This window comes from Muscardinus avellanarius, assembly GCF_963383645.1.
Source record: "Muscardinus avellanarius genome assembly, chromosome: 3".
Lineage (NCBI taxonomy): Eukaryota > Metazoa > Chordata > Mammalia > Rodentia > Gliridae > Muscardinus > Muscardinus avellanarius.
The window spans coordinates 117,584,429-117,599,984 of NC_137788.1; the positions used below are offsets into that span (position 1 = coordinate 117,584,429).

The 15,556-nt window shown below is 50.9% G+C and overlaps 3 protein-coding genes across 3 annotated transcripts; 1 reads left to right on the top strand and 2 right to left on the bottom strand.

The window, feature by feature from the left end:
- Positions 1-317: 317 nt before the first annotated feature.
- On the bottom strand, positions 318-5,643 carry LOC308259464 (sodium channel modifier 1; the record flags this gene model as incomplete). Its single annotated transcript, XM_080690485.1, has 7 exons — positions 318-417; positions 3,408-3,602; positions 4,369-4,457; positions 4,563-4,660; positions 4,764-4,852; positions 5,271-5,341; positions 5,593-5,643. The coding sequence occupies 7 exons, from the start codon at positions 5,641-5,643 to the stop codon at positions 318-320; spliced, it is 693 nt and encodes a 230-aa protein (XP_080546611.1).
- An 858-nt stretch (positions 5,644-6,501) lies between these two features.
- LYSMD1 (LysM domain containing 1) lies at positions 6,502-13,353 on the top strand (the record flags this gene model as incomplete). Its single annotated transcript, XM_080693008.1, has 3 exons — positions 6,502-6,681; positions 12,466-12,830; positions 13,153-13,353. The coding sequence occupies 3 exons, from the start codon at positions 6,502-6,504 to the stop codon at positions 13,289-13,291; spliced, it is 684 nt and encodes a 227-aa protein (XP_080549134.1). The 3' UTR covers positions 13,292-13,353.
- A 1,289-nt stretch (positions 13,354-14,642) lies between these two features.
- TNFAIP8L2 (TNF alpha induced protein 8 like 2) lies at positions 14,643-15,197 on the bottom strand (the record flags this gene model as incomplete). Its single annotated transcript, XM_080691194.1, has 1 exon — positions 14,643-15,197. The coding sequence occupies one exon, from the start codon at positions 15,195-15,197 to the stop codon at positions 14,643-14,645; it is 555 nt and encodes a 184-aa protein (XP_080547320.1).
- Between the last annotated feature and the right edge of the window lie 359 nt (positions 15,198-15,556).

Below are 15,556 nucleotides of genomic sequence, written 5' to 3' on the forward strand. Positions count from 1 at the left end.
GGTTTGATGTGATTTGATTTGCAGAGGGAAAGGCTGTGCGTGGAGGTGGGGAAGGAGGCAGCTGGCGTGAAGGGCAGAGACCTCTTTCTGACAGACTTATTAATAGGGCGCCCGGCTGCACGCAGCTGACGCTTGGCATGACGGGGGGAGGGGGAGGAGGGGCTACGAGTGTGGGGAGCTGTGTACATTGCAGGGAAGGAGCGCCGGGCGAGACCAAACGGCTCTCAAATCCCAGACCAGACAGAGCCCAGCCGGGCCAAGTTCAGGCTCCTAGCGCCCACTGTGGTTTATTTGTAAAATGAACGGGGAAGAGGGTGTCAGTCCAAGGGCAGGTCGGGAGGCTCCTCCTCGTCGGAGTCAAACTCGACGTTTTCATCCTTTACCCATCGGCCTTGTCCATCTGGGATCCATCCAGAGCTGAAAATATGAAAATATCACAGACAATAGAACTGCCCAGGAAAGGGGTTTATTTTAATTAATTAGTTAATTAACTTATTTATTTTGCAGTATTGGGGATTGAACCCAGGGGCATTCTACTCTGAGCTACACCTCCAGCCCTTTTTTTTTTTTTGTGGTACTGGGGATGGAACCCAGGGGCATTTTACCTCTGAGCTACACCTCCAGCCCTTCTTTTTTTTATTCTTTTATTTTGAAACAGAATCTCACTGAGTTGCAAAGGGCCTCACTAAGTAGTAGCTGAGGCTGTCCTCGAACCGTAATCCTCTCGTCTCAGCCTCCCAAATGCGGGGATTATAAACGTGCGCCACCACACCCAGCTCCCTGCCCTATTTTTTATTCTTTATTCTGAAACAGGGTCTCACTGAGTTGCGGAGGGCCTCGCTAAGTAGCTGAGGCTGTCTGCGAACCGCGATCCTCCGGTCTCTGCCTCCCGAATGCCGGGATGACAAGCGTGCGCCCCCATGCCCGGCTGCCCCTCAGCAATTTAATTAGATACTTTTCAAAATAAAAATAAAAAGGGCTGGAGTGAAGCTCAGAAGTAGAATGCCAATGGGTTCAACCCCTAGTACAGAAAAAAAACCCGTGAAAGATAGGCATGGTGGTGCGTGCCTGTAACCCTGAACTTGGGAAGACGGAGACAGGAAGACCACAGGCTGGAGGCCAGATCTGAAAATTTAGCAAGACTTTGTTTCAAAATAAAAAGTAAAAATGGAAGCCGGGCGCGGTGGCGCACACTCGTAATCCCAGCATTTGGGAGGCTGAGACCGGAGGATCGCGGTTCGCAGACAGCCTCGGCTACTTAGTGAGGCCCTCTGCAACTCAGTGAGACCCTGTTTCAAAATAAAGAATAAAAAATAGGGCTGGGGGTGCAGCTCGGAGCTCAAATTCCCCTATCCCCCAACCCTCCCCCCAAAAAAAGAAAAGTAAAAATGGGGCCAGGTGTGGTGACACATACTTGTAATCCCAGCATTTGGGAGGCTGAGATTAGAGGACTGCAGTTTGTGGACAGCCTCAGCTACTTATGCCCCGTGTGTGTGTGTGTGTGTGTGTGTGTGTGTGTGTGTGTGAGACGGTACTGGGGACAGAATCCAGGAGCACTATACTGTACCTCCGAGCTACACCCTAACCCTATTTTTGAGTCTTTTTATTATATATATATTTTAAATATATATATTTATTTTGCGGTACTGGGGATGGAACCAGGGGCATTTTACCTCCGAACTGCACCCCCAGCCCTATTTTTTATTCTTTATTTTGAAACAGGGTCTCATTGAGTTGCAAAGGGCCTCACTAAGTAGTAGCTGAGGCTGTCCTCTAACTGCGATCCTCCTGTCTCAGCCTCCCACATGCTGGAATTATAAGTGTGTATCACCACGCCCGGCGAGTCTGTTTGTTTGTTTGTTTGTTTGTTTGTTTACTTGGTAATGGGGTTCCTGGAAGCCCTTCTACCTCTGGGCTACACTCCCAGACCTATTTTTACATTTTTTTAAAAAATTTGGAAACAGGGTCTCCTAAGCCAGTGTGCGCGGCTGGCTTCGAACCTGCGTGATCCTCCTGTCTCTGCCTCCCAAGCACAGGGATTACAAGCGTGCGCCACCACGCCCAGCCAGAGTCTTTTAATTTTTTGAAACAGGGTCTCACTCAGTTGTGAAGGGCCTCACTAAGTAGCTAAGGCCGCCGAGAAAACTGCAATCCTCTGGGCTCCGCCTCCCGTGAGTGCTGGGATTACAAGCATGTGCCACCAAGTCCGGCCTTAGTGAGGCCCTCTGCAACTCAGTAAGACCCTGTTTCAAAATAAAGAATAAAAAATAGGGCAGAGGGTGTAGCTCGATGGTAGAATGTCTCTGAATTCCATCCCCAGTACTACCAAAAAAAAAAAAAAAATTATAAATGGGTTGGAGGTGTAGCTCAGTGGTAAAACATCCCCAGGTTCAATTTTCAGTACTCCACCCCCCAAAATAAAATAAAATAAAACCAGTGGCCATAAGGAAAAAAACAATTGGCCAGGTTTGAAGAAAGGAGGGTCAGGCCTGGTGTGGTGGTGCATAGCTATAATCCTAGCTACTCTGGAGGTTTAGGCAGGAGGATCAAAAGTTGGCAAGAGCCTCTCTCAAGAAATTTATAAAGAAAAGCTGGGTGTGATGGCGCACGCTTGTAATCCCAGCATTCGGGAGGCCGAGACCAGAGGATCGCAGTTCGCGGACAGCCTCAGCTACTTAGTGAGGCCTCTGCAACTCAGTGAGATGCTGTTTCAAAATAAAGAATAAAAAATAGGGCAGGGGGTGTAGCTCGAAGGTCAAATGCCTCTGGGTTCCATCCCCAGACCCACCAAAAAAAAAAAAAAAAAAGAGAGAGAAATTTATAAAAAAAAAGGAGAAAAAACATTTACAAAGGCTTGGTGTGGTGGCACATGCCTGTACTCCCATTACCTGGGAGGCTGAGACAGGAGGATCCCAGTTTGGAGGCCGGCTTGGGCAATACAGTGAGACTGTCTCAAAAACAAAAAGGGACCAGGGGTATTGCACAGCGTAAGCCTCACGCCCACCCCGATCAACCCAAGGAAGGAAGGAAGGGCCGGCTGGGGGAGTAGAGCTCAACAGTCAAGTATCTATCTAACAGGCAAGGCCCTGGGTTCACTCTCTAGTACTAGGGGGAGAAAGCAGAGTCAGAAAAAAAAAAAAAAGTAAGCCAGGTGTGGTGGCGCACGCTTGTAATCCCAGCGTTCGGGAGGCTGAGACCGGGGGATTGCGGTTCGCGGACAGCCTCAGCTACTTAGTGAGGCCCTCTGCAACTCAGTGAGACCCGGTTTCAAAATAAAGAATAAAAAATAGGGCAGGAGGTATAGCTCAGAGGTCAAATGTCCCCGGGTTCCATCCCCAGACCCACGGGGGAAAAAAAAAAAAAGAAAGAAAGAAAGAAAATCTGAGAGAAGCCATCGGCAGACTCACCTTCGAAGCGTGAGGTAATGGTCCAGGGCGCGCCTTCTCTGCGGGCTCATGGGTGCAGGGGCTGAGGCGGGGGCTGACTCTTCCGCCTGTGGGCCAGCCCCAGCCTCGGGGTCCCTACTGATCTTCCCACCTGGGGGCTCAACCTGTGGGGCGGGCGAAGGGGAACAGGAGGCAGAGGGAGCAGGAGCTTCTGGTCTGGGTGGAGAAGAAACGAAGCCTGTGAGAGTAGCAAAGGACAGGGCCAGCTCTCCCACCACTAAAACCCGCGGCGCGGGGTTTCCTAATCGTTCTTTAAGATGTAAGTGTTAAGTGGCCGTGGTGGTGTTGTTCCATCCCCCCAAAAAAAACAAAGTTCCATTTCCTAAAATTTAAGTGTGTGTGTGTGTGTGTGTGTGTGTGTGTTACTGGGGATTGAACCCAATGCCTCTGGCTTCAATCCGCAGTACCAAAAAATAAATAAAATAATATTTATTATTTATTTTTTGCTGTAAGCTTAAGCAAAAAATAATTTTTTATTATTACAAAGGCAGGAAAAAAAAAAAAAGGACAGGAGAGCACTACATCAGAGGGACATAGTGGAGTGACTTGAAAATAAGACACTCAAAATTTATTTAAAATGACCAAAATCGGCCGGGCGCGGTGGCGCATGCTTGTAATCCCGGCATTCAGGAGGCTGAGACAGGAGGATCATAGTTCGAGGACAGCCTCAGCTACTTAGTGAGGCCCTCTTCAACTCAGTGAGACCCTGTTTCAAACTAAAGAATAAAGAATAGGGATGGAAGTGTTGCTTTGAGGTAGAATGCTGGATTCACCCCCAGTACTGCAAAAAAGAAGAAAAAAAAATCTTTTTTTCTAGAAATGCCAGAATACCAGCGTTCCTCAGGATACTATTTAAAAACAACCATTTTGGAGCCATCCACCTTTCTGCTTCTCCTCGCTCTGGCTTTCCCATCCCACAGACCTGTGTTTCCTGCGGCAGCAGCTGTTATAGTGGGGCGCTCGATGCAGAGCATTCTGGGTGATGAGTCGCGTCTGGGTGAGCAGAGGAGCCTGGCAAGGAAAGGGGACGTGTGATGGGAGCCTTCAGGAGCCAAGTTCTTCAAGCCTGAGGCATGCAGCAGGGTCCTGCCTGGAAAACACCCTCACCCTGGTCACCTCGGCTTTGTCCTCCTCCCGCCTCGGCTCATTCCGCTGCCTTGGATTCTGCCCTACTCCCTTTCCCGGCTTCTTCTTGCCATAGAAGAGCTGCAGGCCTGAGGGGAGAGGACAGAACTTGAAGAGCAGAGCACCCAGAGCGCTCTCTCTGCAGAGATGTCAAGAGTTTATTCTCTATCCCCTGCCCTCCCCCAGACTTACTAGACAAATGCTTCTTGCCTGCACGGTGGGCAGTCAACATGGCCAGTGTGTCCAGTACAGGTCGATGGGGGCAGATGGCACAAGCAAAGCTGGGAAGAGAAGAGAAGAGGGTAACAGAGTGGCCCCACCCCTATCTCAGCCGTCCTCCCAAAGCCTAACACCCAGGGCTCTCCACCTCCACCTCCAACCATTCCTCACCTTCGCCAAGGAATCCTAGATACTCCAGATTTTTTTTTTTTTTTCAGTACTAGGGATGGAACCCAGGGGCCTTCTACCTCCGAGCTATACCTCCAACCCCATCTTATTCTTTCTTTTGAGACAGGGTCTTACTAAGTAGCTGAGGCTGTCCTCGAACCCGCGATCCTCCTGTCTCAGCCTCCCAAACCCTGGGATTACAAACGTGCGCCACCACGCCCGGCTTTCGAGATATTCTTAATTGCTAAAGTTTGTGGAGCTTCTGACCGCAGAATCCTCAGGGCTGGTCTACTCCTTACTCCTCGCCCTCACCGTCCATCCCGTAGCATCAGTGCCTCATCCTCTGGGATATAACTGGCCAACAGGTCTCCAACTCGTCGTTTCTGCGGGGGATAAGGGAAGAAGTCCGGACAGGATCAACGGAATAGGAGGGGTGAACGGAAGGGACAGGGATGAGGGGTCAAGTGGAGTAAGGGCCATGGCGGGAACAGCGATCCCAGGGCGAAGTGGTCACTTCCCAGTCCTGGTCGCGCAGCTCTCCTCCAAAGCTGTTGCCAGAGCAACAAAACAAAGCTCCTCCACAGCCTTCACGGGGCGGCCGAAGCTGCTCCGGACTCCCCTCCCTCGCGCTTACTTTGAGCACATTGAGCTGACTCCAATCATCCCCTTCCCTCTTGAAAGACATCTCGGCTGCGAGTCCCAGAAATGATAAATTCTCTTTTGCGCGCCTCGCCACTCCTCCCGGCCACCGTAGCAAGAGTGGGGCACCTCCTTCTGGTCTCTTTCCGGTTGGCCTCTGCACTTCCTGTGACGTAATGCCACGCATGCGCCTGGCGACCCCGAAAGCCCGCCCCCTGGGCGCGCTGCGTGGACTGCATTTCCCAAGCTGCTCTGCGACCCCGTGGACGCGAAGCCTTTTGGGAGATGAAGTCTTTTTTCCCCCAAGAGCTTGCCACTCGTCTGCGTTCGGGCCCTCGCACCTTGGCGGATTGGAGGCTTTGGTCGGAACGCGAACCCCGACGAGAAGTCCGAATTTGAGGGTGTGACCTGTCTGATGCGCAGCGATCCTGGGAGGATCTCAGAGTGTGGAAGCCGACTACAAACTCTCGCAGCCCGCTCGCGCTTCATCTTGGACACAGACCGCCGACCTGGGTGGGCCCGACTCGATCCTGACCCTAGCAGATGACCCCCGGCCGTGGCTCAGCCGGGATGTCGGCGAGCCCCGAAGCCTGGCTGCCGGACTTGAAGACAAACTGAGCACAGAGTGCTAAGGAGGGTGTCCAGAGTTCAAAGGTGAGAGGTCAGTGTAGCGAGGAGGTGGGGGCGAGAGGCGGAGGGTTCGAAGGGGGACGCGGGGTCCGGTCTGGGGGTCAGGGGCTTGGAGGGAGGAGAAACGGGGAGGGGAGAGAGGCGGGCGCGGCGCGGGGAAGTGGGGAGACCTAGGACAGAAGGGGAAAGGAATCGCCTGTATACACTAGGCACTGTCCGTCTTCAGCCAGGACTCCCTCCGTGGCAACCCCAGCTGTCGCAGGTGAAGAGATAGATGGCTTCTCCCTCTCGACAGCCCCCCGGCGGGGGGTCCGGGCTGCTTCGAGGGAGCCGGGCTCGTTCTTACGGAAGCCTGGTGCAATCCGCCTGCTCCCCGGTGAGGGAAAGACGCCTGGAGCATCATTTGGAACCTGGAGACACCCTGGCTGGACTAGCGCTCAAATACGGGGTGACGGTGAGTCCTCCAAGGCTGTGGGATAGAAAACCATTCAGCAGGGATTAGTCCCCGGGAGAGCATGGCGGCCCTTCCAGGCAGTCGCCTTGACATTTTCCTAATGGTCTTGTGGTCTGTTCTGCCTTTATCTCTCTGTTTACTCATCTCATTGTTGCCTGGTTGGGACAGATCCTGACCCACTTTGCCAACACAGAGGAGCAACTCCTGTTTATTATGCCAGACACCATGCTAAGGGCTTTACATGCATTAACCTGTTAACCTGTTTGAGCCTCTTTCCCTACTCCTACCAAGCGTACAACTTTTTTTTTTTTTTTTTTTTTTTTTTTTTTTTTTTGCGATACTGGGGATGGAACGGGGCATTCTACCTGTGAGCTACACCCCCAGCCCTATTTTTTGTTCTTTACTTTGAAAGAGGGTCTCACTGAGTTGCAAAGAGCCTCACTGAGTAGACAACTATTTTTGCTTTGTTTTTTGCAGATAAAGAAACTTGAGAAACGTTGATTGGCTAACAAATTTGGCCAAGGTCAAATAAGTTGAGTGTCAGAGTTGGAATTCAAACAGGTCTCTCTGACTCCAAAGCCTCTGCTCTTAACCACATAGAAAGATTTTCACTGAGAGTGAGTTAACACTACAGCCAATAATGAAGAGCTGGTTTTGTTCCAAGTACCTACAGTGTCTGTCTCTTGTCTTGTTTCCTCCTCAGTGCTGTTTTCTTTGCAGCACTGTGCAAAACAGGAACTCTCTAAACCAAAGATGCTCCTGGCGTGGTGGCGCACACTTGTGATCCCAGCACTTGGGAGGCTGAGACAGGAGGATCGCACAGGTTCGAAGCCAGCCTCAGCTACTTGATGAGGTTCTCAGCAACTTAGTGAGACCCTGTTTCCAAATAAAGTATAAAATAGGTCTGGGGGTATAGCCCGGAGGTAGAAAAGCCCCTGAGTTCCACCCCCAGGACCATAAAAATAAATAAATAAATCAAAGATGCAAGCTTATGTAGAGGGGAGATTCAGTCAGGTGTAAAAATACATTGCATTTAAACTGATGACATCGGCTTACATATCATATTCTACCGCATACAAAAAAATGTTTAATGTAGCCATTTTGGGGGAGAATTAAGGGTTGGAGTGTAGGGATGGGGGCGTAGCTTGGAGGCTCATCACCTGTGGGTTCGATCCATTGTAAAAAAAAATAAACAGGTTTTTTGTATGTATGAATGAATGATTGTAATTGTGGCTAAGATTTACATATGTGGGCCGGGGAGTGGTGGCGCACACTTGTCATTCCAGCATTGGGGAGGCTGAGACAGGAGGATCACCGTTCACAGACAGCCTCAGCTACTTAGTGAGGCCCTCTGCAACTCAGTGAGACCCTGTTTCAAAATAAAAAATAAAAAATAGGCCTGCGGGTGTACCTCAGAGGTAGAATGCCTCTGGGTTCCATTCCTAGTACCACAAGAAATATAGAAAAAAATTTAAAAGTATTGGGCAGCCTGTAATCCCAGTACTTGGGAGGCTGAGAGAGGAGGATCACCGTTCACGGATAGCCTCAGCTACTTAGTAAGACCCTTTGCAACTCAGCGAGACCCTGTTTCAAAATAAAAAATAAAAAATAGGCCTGCAGGTATACCTCAGAGGTAGAATGCCCCTGGGTTCCATCCCTAGTACCACAAGAAATATATAAAAAAATTAAAAAGTATTGGGCAGCCTGTAATCCCAGTACTTGGGAGGCTGAGACAGGAGGATTGCAGTCAAGGCCAGCTCAGCTACTTAGCAAGGTTCTCAGCAATTTAATGAGACCCTGTTTCAAAATAAAAATAATAAGCCATGCTGGGCGTGGTGGTGCACGCTTGTAATCCCAGCACTTGGGAGGCTGAGACAGGAGGATTGCACAGGTTCGAAGCCATCCTCAGCTACTTAGTGAGGCTCTCAGCAACTTAGTGAGACCTTGTTTCCAAAGAAAGTATAAAATGGGTCTGAGAGTTTCGCCCAGAGGTAGAAAAGACCCTGGGTTCCACTCCTAGAACCACAACACAATAATAATAAAAAATAATAATAATAAATAATAATAAGCCAGACGTGGTGGTCCATGCTTATAATCCCAGCAATTGGGAGGCTAAGACAGGACGATAGCAGTTCATGGAAAGCCTCAGCTACTTATTGAGGCCCTCTGCAACTTAATGAGACCCTGCTTCAAAATAAAGAATAAAATATAAGGCTGGGGTGTAGCTCGGAGGTAGAATGCCCCTGGGTTACATTCCCAGCACCACACACACACACACGCACACAAGTAATAATAATAAAATAGGGCTAGGGTGTGGCTCAGAGGTAGAACTGTCCTGGGTTCAATCCCCAGAACCACTAATAATAATAATAATAATAATAATAATAATAATAATAATAATAAAAGAGGATTGTGAGTATAGCTCAGAAATAGAATGTCCCTGGTTTCAATCCCCAGTACCAAAAAAATTTTTTTTTACTAGTTAAGTTTTGTTTGTTTATTTTATAGTACTGGAGAAGCCAGGCATGGTGGCTCATGCTTGTAATTCCAGTACTTGGAAGGCTGAGACTGGAGAATCACAGTTTGTAGACAGCTTCAGCTACCTACTGAGTGAGGCCTTCAGTAACTTAGGGAGACCTGGTTTCAAAATAAAGAATAAAATATAGGGCTGGGGGTGTAGCTTGGAGGTAGAATTCCCCTGGGTTCTATCCCTAGTACCCCACACACACACAAAATAAATAGACAGTGAGCGTAGTGGTATATGCTTGTAATCCCAGCATTCGGGAGGCTGAAATCAGAGGATCTTAGTTTATGGACTACTCAGTTACTTAGTGAGGCCCTTTGCAACTCAGTGAGACCCTATTTCAAAATAAAGAATGAAAAATAGGGCTGGGGGTGTAGCTCAGAGGTAAAATGTCCCTGGGTTCTATCCCCAGTACTGCAAAAATAAATAAATAAGGCATGGAATCTTACCCTTGAAATTCCAGTACTTGGGAGACTGAAACAGAAGGATTACAGGTGTGAGGACAGCCCCAGCTACTTAGTGAGGCCCTCTGCAACTTCATGAGACCCTGAGACCAGGTCTCACTAAGTTACAAAATAAAGAATAATTGTCGCTGGGCATGGTGGCGCACACTTATAATCCCAGTACTTGGGATGCTAAGGTAGGAGGATTGCAGGTTCTATCTCCAGTACTGGAAAAAAAAAAAAAGAATAAAAATAGATCTGGGGTATAGCTCAAAGGTAGAATGCCCCTGCGTTTAATCCCTAATACTGTAAAATAAATAAGTAAGTAAGTAAATAAATATATTTCAAAATAAAGAAGGAAAAATAGATCTGGGAGTGTAGTTCAGAGACAGAATTCCCCTGGGTTCCACCCCCAGTACTGCCAAAAAAAAAAAAAAAATTCAGGATAGCAAAATGTATGTGTGGCAGAAGGAGAAGACATTTCCTGGGGGAGGTATGTTGAGGAAGCGCTTGAATGCTAATGTGGATTTTATCTTTTAGTCAGTAAGAAGCCAAAAGGAGGTTGATAAGCAGGCCCATGGGTTAATCAGATTTTTCTAGCTAGATGTCAAAAGGAAGATGAGGAGAAGTGAAAGAGGAAGAGCAGCTAAACTGTTGGAAGAACCCCTAAGAAGGACGAAGGGTCTATTCAAAGGCAGTGGCTGGAGAACAGATGTGACCAGATGTGAGAGCCTCCTCCTTCCTCTCCCTCTCCCTCTCTCCCAGGGCTGGGGATTGGACCCAGGACCTTGCCCGTACGAGGCAAATCTAGCACTGAGCTATACCCCCAGCCCAGATTTTGTGTGTGTGTGTGACTTCTGGAATGGTTTATTTTTATTTATTTATTTGTGTGTGATACTGGGGATTGAGCCCAGGGGCTTTCTATCTCTGAGCTACACCACCAGCCCTATTGTATTTTTATTTTATTTTATTTTATTTTTATTTAGTTATTTTTGTGGTACTGGGGGTGGAGCCTAGGAGCTTCCTACCTCCGGGTTATACTCCCAGACCCATTTTTATATTTTATTTGGAAACAGGGTCCCACTAAGTTGCTGAGAGCCTCACTAAGTAGCTGAGGCTGGCTTTGAACCTGTGCGATCCTCCTGTCTCAGCCTCCCAAGCGCTGGGATTACAAGCGTGCGCCACCATGCCCGGCTTTGTATTTTTATTTTAAAATAGTCTTGCTAGGTTGATGAGAGTCTCACTGCTTCCTGAGGCTGGCTTCAAATCTGCAAACCTCCAATCTCAGCCTCCCAAGTACTGGGATTACAAACATGTGCCACCACACCTAGCTCCAAATTTTATTTTATTTATTTATTTTATTTTTGTAATTTTGGGGAATGAACTCAGGGGCATTCTACTTCCGAGCTACACCCCTGGCCCTATTCTTTTATTCTTTTATTTTGTAACACAGTCTCACAAGTTGCTAAGGGCCTTGCTCAGTTGCTGAGGCTGGCCTCCTCAGTAGCCAGAATTATACCCTGTGCCACAATGCCCACAGCCAAATTATTATTATTATTTTTCATTACTGGGGATGGAACCCAGGGGCATTCTATCTCCAAGTGACACCCCCAGCTCTATTTTTATTCTTTATTTTTTTTGAAACAGGGTCTCACTGAGTTGCAAAGGGCCTCACTAAGTAGCTGAGGCTGGCTTCGAACCTGCACAATCCTCCTGTCTCAGCCTCCCAAATGCTGGGATTATAAGCGTGCACCACCATGCCCAGCTTATTCTTTATTTTGAAACAGGGTCTCACTGAGTTGCAAAGGGCCTCACTAAGTAGCTGAGGCTGTCCATGAACCTAGATCTTCCTGTCTCAGCTTCCAGAATGCTGGGATTACAAGCGTGGCCACCACCCCCAGCTTTTTTTTTTTTTTTAACAGTCTTGCTAAGATTGATGAGAATCTCACTACTTGCTGAGAATGTCTGTGATCCTGTGATTCTCCTGCCTCAACCTCCTAAGTAGTAGGATTATAGGCGTGTGCCACCATGCCTGGCAGACAGCCCTGTTATTTTTTTCAGCTTTGAGTCGATGTGGTGGTGCACGCCTGTAATCTCAGTACTCTGGAGGTTGAGACAGGAGCAGAGCAGGTTCAAGCACAGCCTCAGGAAGTAGTGAGACTCTGATCACCCTAGTGAGACCCTGTTTCAAGATAAAAATAAAATAGTAGCTGGGCGTGGTGGCGCACGCTTGTAATCCCAGCATTCGGGAGGCTGAGACAGGAGGATCACGGTTCGCGGACAGCCTCAGCTACTAAGTGAGGCCCTCTGCAACTCCGTGAGACCCGGTTTCAAAATAAAGAATAAAAAGCTGGGCATGTTGGTGCACACTTGTAATCCCTGTGCTTGGGAGGCTGAGACAGGAGGATCGTGCAGGTTGGAAGTCGGCCTCAGCTACTTACTGAGGCTCTCAGCAACTTAGTGAGACCCCATTTCCAAATAAAATATAAAATAGGTCTGGGAGTATAGCCCGGAGGTAGAAAGCCTCTGGGTTCCACCCCCAGTACCACCAAAAAATAAAAAAATAGGGCAGGGGGTGTAGCTTGAAGGTCAAATGCCCCTGGGTTCCATCCCCAGACCTGCAAAATAAATAAAGAAAGAAAGAAAGAAAGAAAGAAATAAAGAAATAAAGAAATAAAGAAATAAGATAGGGTTGGGTATGTAACTCAGATGTAGAATGCCCCTGAATGCACTTCCTAGTACCACACAAAAAGCGCGAGATGCTATGTAAGTTTAATTCTTGTTCCTGTCATTAATTTTGGTGACTTTTTTTTAAAGATGGAACAGATTAAGCGTGCAAATCGCCTTTATACTAATGACTCCATCTTCCTGAAGAAAACCCTCTACATCCCCATCCTGACAGAGCCCGGAGACCTGTTCAATGGCCTGGATTCTGAGGACGAGAAGGATGGAGAGGAAGAGGCCCAGCCCCGGAAGGATGGCGTTCAGCCGCACTCGGCCGGGAGGAAGAAACGGGAGACAGGTCCAGGGCGCGCCAATGGCGCTGTCCTCCCCGCAGCCGGCCCGGAGCGCCCCACGCCCATCCACGACCTCTCCGCCTCTGATTTCCTTAAGAAGCTTGATTCACAGATCAGCCTGTCTAAGAAGGCAGCTGCCCAGAAGCTGAGCAAAGGGGAAGGCAGGTGAGATAGGAGCGCTTCCTGTGCCTCCTCGGCCAGCCTCCCTCTACCCCGCCACACCCCATGAAGCCGGGTGCCCTTTCCCCTGGCCCGGAGACAGGCAGTACAGCTGGGATGGCTTGAGGTGAGGCGGACTGGCTTCCACATCCCCAGCTGAGCACAGCAGCGGGATGTCATTCCTCCTCCAGTAATCCTGGAAGGAGCTTGAGGGGAAGCTGTGGAGACTGTCTTCTCACCATCAGCTCAGGAATCGGGAGGAAGCAGGTTTGACCTTGATCTGTCACATTTGACCTTGATCTGTCTCTCCCCCTCTCCTTGCCTGCAGTGTCCCTGGAGAGGACGCAGGGCTCCACCTGGGCTCCCCTCGCGTGCAGCAGCGAGCCGTCCTGGGGCCCGTGCCGCTGACCCGGACCTCTCGGACCCAGACGCTGCGCGACCAGGAAGATGAAATCTTCAAACTCTGATGTCCCAGCGAGGGCTGAGGAGGAGCAGCTGCAGGGCAGGAGGAGCAGAGCAGGCCCAAGGACACGGCCTCCCAGCCTGCCTCCTCGCCCCAGCCTCCTGGTCCACCAAGGATTTCTTGTCTCGGGACTTTGTTTGTTAAGAATAGGAGGTGGGGCCTAGCCCCCTTCCAGTCCTCAGCCTGGCTCGGGAGTGTCCTTGAGGCCGGGAAGCTACTCACACCCCACTGCCTTCCCGCCCTCTCACCCACCTTGCCCTGGCCTCAGCCGGCAGAGGCTCCCTTTCAACTTCTTCCCCACCTCCAACTACGTTTCCTAATTTATTTGGTGCTATATTGAAGTAGTATTTATTTGCTCTAACTCCTTCCCACTCTTGGCTGGAAGATGGGATTTCTTTGGCTCTGGAATAAGGGGAACCCAGCACAGCCAGCCAGTGCCTGCCGGTTCCCTGGCTTCGCCACCTCCTTGGCCAAGCTCGCCAACCAGGACAGGGTGATCAGGGGTGGAGCGTCGCTGCAGGGAGCAGGGACTGTGCCCAGTCCTCCCCATCTCGAGGTAGAGGGCCTGGGCTCAGGCTGGCTCACCAGCTCCCTCTAGCCCTTCACACCCGCTCTGAGAAGCAGGCCTGGACACTGCCCCTCCGGTTCTCTGACCTGTCTAATGCGCCTGCGATGGGTGGGGCTAAGGTTAGGCGGAGGCCTGCCTTGGGGCTGGCTGAGGACATGGGCGTCTCTCTGTCCCTCCCCTCCAGAGAATGACTGCGTCAGCCTCCTCCTCAAGCATATTTATTTGCAATTTGTAGCACTGATCTGTGGAACAGTTGGTTGGTTGTTTCTTACACAGAAGTAGGAAGGCCTCAGTAATGGTGGAACTCTGCCGCCTTCGCCTCCTGCTTGGAGATGGTGCGAGGCGGCCGGAGCCGTGTGTCTGTACCTTCCTTACCTCTGCAATGATGCCATGGTGTAAGAAGCTGGAGCGATTAAACCCTGAGCCCGTGCATGTTTTAATAGTTTTATTTCCCCTCTGAGATCCTCCCCTCCCCTGGCACCTCCTTCCTGCCCTGTGGAACAGAGCTTCTGGTGTGGGGACAAGCCCTGCCAGAGCCCAGGTCTAAGGTGTCTCCAAGGCCACCTAACTCCTGGCTTTAGTGTCCTGGAGGGGATGTGTGGCTGCGCCCCTTTCCTTTGGCTCATGGGCAGGCGGACAGGGCTTCCCTGTTTCAGACACCCCGGTGGGAGAAGGAGGGATCCAGGGTCCACTTGGCCTTGGCCGGCAGCAGAGCCGGCCGGCTTCTGGCCAGCGTCGGTGGGGAGGCTGCCAAGCGTTCGTGCGATGGCGCGGGCCGCCAGGGCCATCAGAGCCGGCCCTCGTCCAGCAGCCGCCGCAGCCCCCCGCAGAGCCTGGCCAGGTGCTGCGTGAAGTCGGGCCCGTAGAGCGCGGCGAGCAGCCCCGGGTCCGAGAAGTGGTCGAACACGCGGCGGATGCGGCCGTGCGACTTGGGCGTGAGGTGGCGGGCCACCAGCTCCAGCAGCACGTCCCGGCACTCGGCCAACAGGCCGGCCAGCACGGCCGCCTCGAAGGTGAAGTCCACCTCGCCGAAGCTCAGCGCCGTCAGGGCGCCCTGCCGCAGCTTCTGGCGGAAGCGGGCGGCCAGCGCCAGCTCGGCCGGGCTGAAGCAGCCGCTGCGGTGCAGCACGGCCACCTTGACGGCCACCTTGACCAGGTCCTTGATGACCCGCTGCGCCTGCGGCCGGCTGCGCGTGTAGTCCTTGGACACGCGGTACAGCTCGTCCAGCACCTCGCTGCTCGGCTCGTCGATGAAGAGATGGGCCACCGAGCGCCCGGCCATCTTACTCAGCACCTTCTTCTCTGCTTGCAGCGCCAGGCTCTTGGAGCTGAAGGACTCCATGGTGCTGCTTCCACACAGAGCGAGGCCGCAGCTTCCCTAGAAAGAGAGGAAGGGCCTTTCCGTGTCTACTCTGGTCTCTGTCCGCTTTTCCCCTGGTCGGTCCTCGCCTGGCTGATCTCCAAAACCACCGGGCACAAGAGCAGTGATAAAGCCAGCCACCTGCAGGGACGCGGGCCCTGCGGAGCTCCAGACTCGGGGGCTAGGCAGGGCGGCCACACTGGACAGACAGCGGCCCCACCTCAAAAGCACAGCTGCGATTGTTAGACACGGTGTCCCCCACAGGCATCGTTCTCCATGTCTTAACTGAAACTTAGGTCAAATGATTGACTCAAGATCAAATAACTGTTTTATCCAACCCC